General features: G+C 34.7%; 1 protein-coding gene across 1 annotated transcript; it reads right to left on the minus strand.

Moving 5' to 3' along the window:
- Positions 1 to 430: 430 nt before the first annotated feature.
- On the minus strand, positions 431 to 4,507 carry LOC103831266 (alpha-xylosidase 1). The gene is made up of 3 exons (XM_009107152.3): positions 4,168 to 4,507; positions 3,406 to 4,082; positions 431 to 2,518 (listed from the first exon to the last, which is right to left on the minus strand). Exons 1-3 carry the CDS (start codon positions 4,380 to 4,382, stop codon positions 630 to 632), a joined length of 2,781 nt encoding a protein of 926 aa, XP_009105400.2. The 5' UTR covers positions 4,383 to 4,507; the 3' UTR covers positions 431 to 629.
- Between the last annotated feature and the right edge of the window lie 4,877 nt (positions 4,508 to 9,384).

Genomic DNA, 9,384 nt, shown 5'->3' on the forward strand with positions numbered 1-9,384 from the left:
TAAAACATATATTATGGTCCAATGAGATACTTGGAATTCACGAAACTTATCCATTATGAGAACATTACCATTTTCAGTCTAATAATATTACTATTTTATTGTATTTTTAGTTATTTAACTAAATTTATACTTAATCAAAAACTAGATTACTAATAAATAAATATGTATCAGAAATGTTTTCATAAATATTTTAAGATATTTTTCAAAAATATTTTATTCAAGAGTTTTTAGAAAAAACCCTCATTTTTAATATGACATATCAAAATGAGAGTACAAAAATTTCAGAAATAACTTTTTGGTTAGTTTAATTTTGAAATGCTTAAATCTTAACTGTTTCTATAATTATATGAAAATAATAGTATTTTATTGTTAAGAAAGGTTTCTCCTTTTTCCCTTAAATATTTACTGTTTAAATGAAAAAGGTAAGCAATTCAAGAAACCAAATCATACTTTCACTTGCAACTTTTTATTCAGACTAACATCTAATAAAAGACAAAGAGACAATCTAAAACCAAACCTCTATTTTTTTTTATTATCCGCAACAAGAAGAAGAATGAGCATACTTTTTTATTTTTTCAATTAAATCTCATTCTCTTCTACAATAATTTTATCAAACTCTCACATGCAAATTAATTAGCACCATTAAGACTCATTTTCCAGGACATGTTGAAGTCTTTACCCACTAGCATCTCAAGTCCTCTAACTTCAACCATCACACTCTTGTTCTCTCCTTCCTCTTCCAACCCAACCACATACGTATGCTCCTTCAAGTTGACCTCAACCTTCTTCCCCTCGTTTGAAACGGGACTTCCATTGATCACAATCTCAGAAGCTTGTCCTCCTCCTCCTCTAAGTCCCAAAACACTAACCTTCTCAATCACCCATCCTTTGCTCAACGCAAACTTCCCTTCCTTCACTTCCGACCACATCTTCACAGTTCCGTTTCCGACCGAAGCGTAGAAGTCAACGTAAGTAGACTGTCCGTTTCCTAGCTTCATCTCCGGGAGCTCGTCCTCGTCTAGATAAAGCTTACCCTTCGCGTACCCCTCAGAAGCACCAGCCGGGAACGTAATAACGAGACTAAACGGCGTCGTTCTCGCTTCTTTAGAAATCAACCCTCCTTGTTGCATAGGTAATATAGTGTTCTGGTAGAGATGAACGTTCACGAAGTTCAACGGAGCAGGGAGAGTCACGCGCTTCCCTTTCTTGGACACAACGGCTTGTGTCATGTCGAACATGTGGTACCAAGAACCCGGCGGGAACAGAGCTTCTACTTCTGTTTTGCCTTGTTCGAGAACCGGAGATATCATTAAACCGCTTCCAAGCAAGAACTGTCGGCTCGAGCCGTAACACTCGGTGTACTCAGGGAAAGAGAAGAAGAGCGGTCTAGCGATTGGTGCACCGGTCATGTGAGCTTCGTAGTTGAGAGTGTAGAGGTAAGGAAGGATCTTGTATCTCATGCCAAGAGCGTTACGTGCTGATTCAGCAACCGTGTCCCATTGGTAAAGCTCTTGTCGTGGAGAGTAGTAGTTAGCGTGGTCTCTTGAAAAAGGATAGAACGCGCCTACTTCGATCCAACGGTTACAGAGTTCCTCTGTTGGTTGAGGGTAGAAACCACAAATGTCTGAACCAACCATAGGAACACCGAAGATTCCGAAGTTCAACATCGTTGAAATAGACACTTGCAAGCTCTGCCACGTTCCTTGGTTATCTCCGGTCCAGTGAGCAGCGTATTTACCGGAACCAACAAAAGTAGACCGGGACAAAATGAAAGGACGTTTCCCTTCGATAGAGAGTAAACCCTTGTGTGTGGCAACGGTCTCGGAGAAACCGTAGATACTATGAGCGTCATACTCTCTTACACCGTTGTAATGTAAAGCACTCGTTGCAATCGTCTTGAAACCGATAGGAGCTGTAACTCCAGTAGCATTGATCTTGTAAGGAGGATCATCCCATCTCGTCTTTGTTATATTCTTGCAGTCCAAGCAACAAATCCAACCAGGTCCTTCTCCAGTAGGACACTTCTTCCCTTTGGGGATCGTGCACAATCCAGAGCAAAAGTTTGATACCTCGTTCATGTCGATCCATAGACCATCTATAGGGGCTAGTTCATGGAATCGGCGGATTTCTTCACCCCACCAAGAAACAGTCTTAGGGTTAAGGAAATCAGGAAAGTGGACTGCACCGGGCCATACTTGGGCCAAGAAAGGCTTTCCTTCGTACTTGATGAACACGTCATTGGCCATACCACGTTGGTATACACCGTAGCTGGAGTTGACACCAATACCGGGATCGTTGATGACCACATACTTCATGCCCATCTTGTGGATTCTGTCTAAGAAGTTTAATAGCTTGGCACGAGGGTAGCTTATGGGACTCAATGTGAAGTCTTTTTTGGCATCCATGTGATCATCATCGTTCCAAATCACATCAAGAGGGATCTTAGCCTTTTGGTAACTGTCCACCACGTCTTCAATAACTGATAAGTTACGGTATCCCCATCTACATTGGTGAAATCCTACGACACAATATAAAATCAAATCAAAGATTTGCTGTAATAAATATGTCACATGGCCGAAACCAAGATTTGCTTCTTCTTTAATGTCAACTCAATGATAGAACCGTGGTCCAGTGGCCACCATGGACCAATATCAAGATCATTTAGGGACCAATTAAAAATAGCGAGGATCAACGTTTAACAAAAGAGGAATGCAAAAGAACACGTCTTCACGTTCTTCTTTATCTTTTACTATTTAAAACCCATAATTAGAAAGCGACCTCCATTTATTCTACAACATATCCCACAAAAAGGGTAACCTTTCTAAAAGCTGTGTCGGAGAAAGATCAAATCCTCTTTACTGTGAACTCCATCACTACATGTGTCAATTATTACAAGACTATTCAACACTTAGTTCTGGTTTAAAAACCAGATCTTCTTTTACTACAGAACATAAATCTAATAGATTCTCATTAGCAAAGCAACTGATACGCAAATCTATTTTGAGAAACATAATCATTAATCATTAATCCTATAAAACAAAATCATCTTTTAATTTTGTTTTACTACAGAACTTTAGCAAATGATACATAAATGTGTGCATTAAAGCCCAAGCAAAAAATAACGGCTACAACGCCTAAATCAGAAATCAAAATTATATAAATAAATATATTAAATCTTTATTTATTAGATGTCTATTTATATAGATTAAAGTTATAATAGAACTTTTTTCTTAACGGAAGCTTATAACAAAACTTATAATACTCATTTATAGCATAATATATTATTTGGTATAATTAATAAATAATCCTATAAAACAAAAATATCATCTTTTAATATTATTTAACTACCAAAAAAATATATTAAACTTAAACACAAAGGAGAAACAGAGCAATAAATGTTTTTACCTAGAGACCAGTACGGCATGGGAGCTGGCCGTCCGATTAACGAAGTGTACTGATCAACGACGTCCAGCGGCGATGGTCCGGCGACGAAGTGAAAATCAAAGACTCCTCCAATAACTTTATAAGTCAAAGACGTTCCTCTATAGAACACATCCATACCATTACTATTAAGAAGCAGAACCGCATGAGCGTACGGTTTACCTCCAACGTTCCTCAAATCCATGTAAACCGGATGCGAACCGTAAAGATCAGTGTTGAGGTTAATAGCCGACACATCCTCCGTGTAGAGCGTGTAAGGCTCGTTAGGGACGAGCTTGATCCCGTTGGCTTGCGAGTTTTCGCCTAGTCCGTATATGGACGCGTCTTTTGGTAACGAGGTTGAGATCTCGAGGTACTGGTCCTTGAACACCATCTCACCGAAGGCTGAGTTTGAGCTTGTGTTGAAGATAGTTTGGCCGTTGGATTTGCGTTTCACGGCGAAGCTGAACGGGTCTGTGGTGTAGCTAAAGATGAGCTCCGAGCCGGAGAGTTCTTGGACTGTGATCGGAGATTTTCTTGATTTTCCGATCACTTTCCCCACCGGCGGCGGCTGTTCGCGGGGGAGGAGGTTGTAGGGGACCTCCCATCGTTGTTTCTTGGCGTCTGTGATGTGAACGCGGAGGCGAGTATCGGTCTCGTGTCTGTGAGAATCCAACGGTTAGGAATCGAGGAGGTAGTGTAGGGTGCGAAGTAGAGGATTAAGAGAGTGGTGCTAGTGCTACTTACTTGACGTAGAGGCGGAGGGTGGTGATGTCTGAGCCGTAGATTTTGTTCTTCTGTTTGACTTGGAGATAGCCGATGAATCCACCGTCTGGAGATTCTTCGATTGAGATCAAACGGTAGCCTTTGCCGATGGTGTTGGAGGAGTGGATGGGTGAGAAACAGAGGATTAAAGCCACGAGAAGAGAAAGAGATGAAAAAACTATTCGTGAAGTGACCATGGCTATTTTTATTCTAGTGATACTCAACACTCTACAGTGTAGTGTGTATAATGAAGAAGAGAGGAAAGACCCTCTATTAAAGAGCTCGTTGATAAGTTCGCGAAACACTAAGGCTGCACCCTAAACGAGGTGATATAAATAGTTGTTCAAAAAAAAAAAGTCGTTTTTTATTTATTTTATAAATATAAAAAAACTGATATTACTAGTATCATTTATCAAAGGGTCTGATAATGTCAAAAAAAATCAAAGGGTCGGATATTTATTTATGCATATATCGATTTTTAATCGTTTATATTTTATTTAACCTAACCGGTTAAGTCAAGTGTTGTGACGCTGTTTTGAGCTTTTCGGTTAAAGTATGGGAGGGCTTAAGCGGGCGGGCTCATGTGAAAGTGAAACTGAAGTTTTTTTGCGTGCAGTTCATTCTTAAATCATGGCAAGACCAAGTGAAATTCAGAGTTTATTCCATAAATTTGTAATCAATTTTATTTTCTTTTAATTTGAATATGTATAACCTTTTTAGGTGTTCTGCTAGACTTTTCAATAATGTACATTTAAGAATCTATTAGCTTTCTACGTACAATTTACACATAAAATCTACTAAAATATACTTTAATTCATTGAATACACAACTTTAAAAAAACTATCATTGTAGCACCATTTCTAGATGAAGTGATTAAAATTATCAGAAGCATATTTAAAAATATCATATCCAAATAGGTCATATATTACTACATAATCCGGACTTCCGGTTCAACCGGGCCAAACCGTTCACTCTGAATGCATCCGGTAGAGCCATCGTGAGACTTGAGAGTTGTGTGAGCTAATTATGCAGGTTATCAAAGGCGTGTATGTGATGAAGTTGTAGGTCCGGAGGGGCTTTGAGGGCTGGCCAATCCTCTGTAGACTCGCGGCAACTTAGCAGCCACAACAATGAGACTCCAGCTCTTGCCTCACTGCAATCCTATGCAAAGTGCATTGTTGTGTTATTCAAGATTGGTATCAATTTTTGCATTCCTGCATTTCGATGTGTTGATTTTGTATTTGTTGTTGTTTAGTTGCTTTTATTTTTTCTGCTACTTGTTTTCATTGTAAAATCTGTTAAAAATTAAAATAATATAAAATTTAACATTCATACCAAAAAATATATATATATATATATATTACTACATAAGAATCATGTATTGACTAGCAGATGAATGGCAAAAGGAAAAAAAAAGTTTTATTTCGTTTTGAATAAGCTTAGAAAAAAGAAGCTTAGAATGTTTGGTGCTTTTCACCACTCTTTTGGGAATAATTTAAATATATTTTTGAATAGAGATTCAACATTGGTGATTATTTTGTTTTAAGTACAAAGTGGTTAAAACACAAGGAACTAATTAGTTTTGGATTTGGATGCAGATCTTTGTCTACACACTCAGTAGAAAACTCATTATCCTGTTCTTGCACTTATTAATCTTCACAATGCTCTAGCGATTGGATTAGTTATTTACTTCAAAAACAATTAAATCACTATAGTAAATGATAGTTGTACAATTCTCTCAAATAATTTTTTTTAAAAAAGTTTGTCACAAAAATAATCACCAAAAAATAAAATAATCAAAATATTTTTTTTATTTTGAAAATTTTAATATTTATTTTTCATTTTTAAAAAAATGTAGTCATCCCAAAAATCCAATCCCTTAACTATTAACCTTAAGTATTAGATTAGTTAATTTTAAAGGTATAAATGCATATTTATCATTCAATAAATTATATTTTGGTTTTTTTAGAGTTTATTGTGTGAAAATAAATTAAAAATGGTTATCTAACAAAATTTCTCTTGATAGTTTGTTAAACAAGAAAACAGTTCACCCACAATGAGCATATCAAAATTCTAGAATATTATAAAACGATAATAATTTCTAAAATTTCTACAAGAAGACAACACCACTTTGTTAGTTTTCATCACAATATAATAATTTTAGCTAGTCATAATATAACATAAAATTATTATATAATAATAATAAGAATTTGACTATTTTATCAGCATATTTTAATACTATATCTTGAAATTTATCCTCACGTGGACCAAATATCTTATTGTTATTTGAGAATTAATGCGACGTCCAATAAAGCAATAAAGAGTTTGAATTGATATTATCAAAGAAAATCCAAGGATGTGATTTGTTTCAACGTGGCTCCATACAATTTCAGTCTCTAAATTGAAGCGTGATTCTCGGCTTTGTCAAACTAATTACGTTGTCAGCTCAATCTATACTATTAAAAGGGAAGAAGTCCCAAAAAATCTACTTATTAAAAGTTGTTGGACCTATTCACTAGCCTTAACTATTTTTTTTGTCTCACCCTATATTTTTCTAACTATACACTAATCAATTATCTTTTCTCTAACTAGAAAATAACCAATGCTTTTATTTAATACTCAATTTACTATATAATACACCAAAAATTTATACGTCAATATTATTAATTCAGAATCATTGATATATTTACCCCTATTTTTCCTTAGAATATTACTTTTGGTGCCACTAAACCTATTTAAAAAAACAGATTATTTTATAACTAATTTAATAATTATACAACCCACTATCATTTTTCTTTAACAAAAGCAGTTACTATAAAAAAACATTTAGATTTATTGGTAATTAAAGTCTGAACAATATCATACTTTTAATTCATATTAAATGTTTTATGACCCAAACTAACATAAAAACATGATGCAAGTACGGTTAACAGAAAGTTAAAAACATGATACCATTCGACGGTCAAAACATATTAACTTCCAATTATGATTAAAGAAATACTTCACAGTACAACAACAAGCTTAATTATATTTCAAAATTATAACTTTTTCTTTGAAAACCTTCCTAGGTTATTTTTGTGATAAAAAATCTTTTACAACTGGGTTTATTAGGAGAAATAGTTTTGTATAAATATTTTCTCAGGAAATTATAGCATTTTTAGAATGTTTTTTATGTTTAAATAAAATATATTATTTATTTTTAACATTTATAGGTAACTCAACTATACTCAACTTAATAATAATTTTATTTCTAGAACTCAAAAATTTAATCTTAATATAGTCATTATAAAACCTATAAACTAGAATGTATAACATAAAAACAATGTAGTTTATTCAATTTTATATCTTAGTAAAATTTATATGAGAAATTTAATCAAATTAAAAAATATATTATCATGTTATTTTAGATTTTTACCTGTGCATAGATTCTCGAGTTAATATGAGTTTTAGATTTTAAAGGATTTTAAATAATAAATTTTTATTAAATTGAAACTAGATTATATTTTGACTGTGGATACCACTTATTGGTGTTTTGGCTCCTTTTAGTGAAAAATTAGACTGAATGTTGAGGACTTATTAAGATATTTTTTTTAATATTTGAAAAAAAATGTTTGAGTAATTTGTTTTTATTGGATAATTCAGCTTATAAATAGTATATTTAAGATATTTGGTTATTTAGAAATTACATTTAATAAATATTTGTAGGTATATAATTTGTATTTTAAAAATTCAGGTATCTATTTATCTTGGTTCTAGAGATATATGATATATTCGGTTATTTATAAATTTACGTTCAAGTTTGGTTTCATTTTTTCAATTTGGTACGGGTTGATTATTCGGTTCCGAATAATATGGCCAAACTTATAAACTATCTTATATAAAAATTTATTTTAAAAATTATTAAATTCAAAAAATAAACCCACGCTTTCTAAGCGCGGGTCAAAATCTAGTTTTAACTTAACAAACAAACACCCTTACAATTTTATCATAAGTATACATTCGAGGAAAAATGATCAATTATTATGTTTTTGAGAAAAAAAGTCTAGAACTCTATTGTTTACCAAAAAAAGAGTTTCTAACTATTTCCAACAGCAAAAAGGAGAAATTCGATATCAAGTGAAATATTATTTTTTATTAAAATTACATACATAAATATATACATTGCCCATCAATATGATGAATCAGTTTTTTTTTTTTTTTGTGAAACAGAGGATTATATTAAGCTTAAACAAAGGTTACAAGTAGAGAGTTCAGTGCCAGAGGATGAAACTCACTTGTTACATTAGAGGAAACTAAAGCATTAAAAAGATAGGTTAAACGGTTTGAATCATAAGTAAAAACCGGAAGCTTCTTAAGAAGAGCTTCTAAGCTGAGAGACTTTATCCCACAAATGTGAGCAGAGATCATGGCGTTTTGCATTGCCAAAGTTTCCGCAAGTAGAGGCGACGCCACAAAAGAAGCTGTCGTTGAGTGAGATGTGGATGTTCCAGCATCATCGATGATCCACGTTTTGGATACCGGGTGAAAATTACCTCTTACAAAGAGGGACTGTGGTGAAAAGATTCTCTCCTGCAAGGAGGAAGTGGATGACGATCTCTCTCGGCCCTGGCGAGAGGAAGTTTGAGTAAAATTAACCATAATGGTTAAAGTTACTGGGCTGGTAGGAGCAAGCTTCTGTCTTTTCGGATTGTGAAACAATGTAGCGCTTGAGCTTGTGATTTTGTTGACCTTCGGTGGTTGATTGATGAACGTTGTGAACTCAACCGAAGTTACCATCCCCTTGAAACTTTGTTCTTCAATTGAACCATACCAGAGATGTTGGAGTTCACATGGAAAGTGACAGCACCAAGTGTAGACTAAACTCACCACAGAAGGTTCGAAGAAACAAATAATCAGTTTGTAGTGAGAGGACTCTAATAGGAAGCCACTAGATAAGAGAGGGCAAAGGACCAATTCTGAATCTGAAGCAAGGTCAGGAGGGTCAGGTGGATCCGGCAGTGGAGGTGGCTCCGGCAGAAACAGATCCCAGATGTGAAGAACTGCTAATGGTGACACCAACGAGCTCGAAGGCATGGGGAACGGAGGAGACCAGCTCGTCGGTTGTTGGAGACTGGACACTATCTTCAGCAAGGAACAGCTGAGAGTTTCAGTTACTGTTCTTCCCGGTGAGGGAGAGAGGTCACTGGAGCGGAGGAAAAC

The sequence above is a fragment of the Brassica rapa genome, chromosome A07 (genome assembly GCF_000309985.2).
Source record: "Brassica rapa cultivar Chiifu-401-42 chromosome A07, CAAS_Brap_v3.01, whole genome shotgun sequence".
In the NCBI taxonomy this organism is placed as follows: Eukaryota; Viridiplantae; Streptophyta; class Magnoliopsida; order Brassicales; family Brassicaceae; genus Brassica; species Brassica rapa.

Bases quoted from the DNA above. Each gene is read 5' to 3' on its own strand.
- LOC103831266 (XM_009107152.3), bottom strand. From the start codon at position 4,382: ATGGTCACTTCACGAATAGTTTTTTCATCTCTTTCTCTTCTCGTGGCT. The intron at 4,083-4,167 runs GTAAGTAGCACT...GGATTCTCACAG, and splicing joins ACCCTCCGCCTCTACGTCAA to ACACGAGACCGATACTCGCC. The intron at 2,519-3,405 runs GTAAAAACATTT...ATTGTGTCGTAG, and splicing joins CATGCCGTACTGGTCTCTAG to GATTTCACCAATGTAGATGG.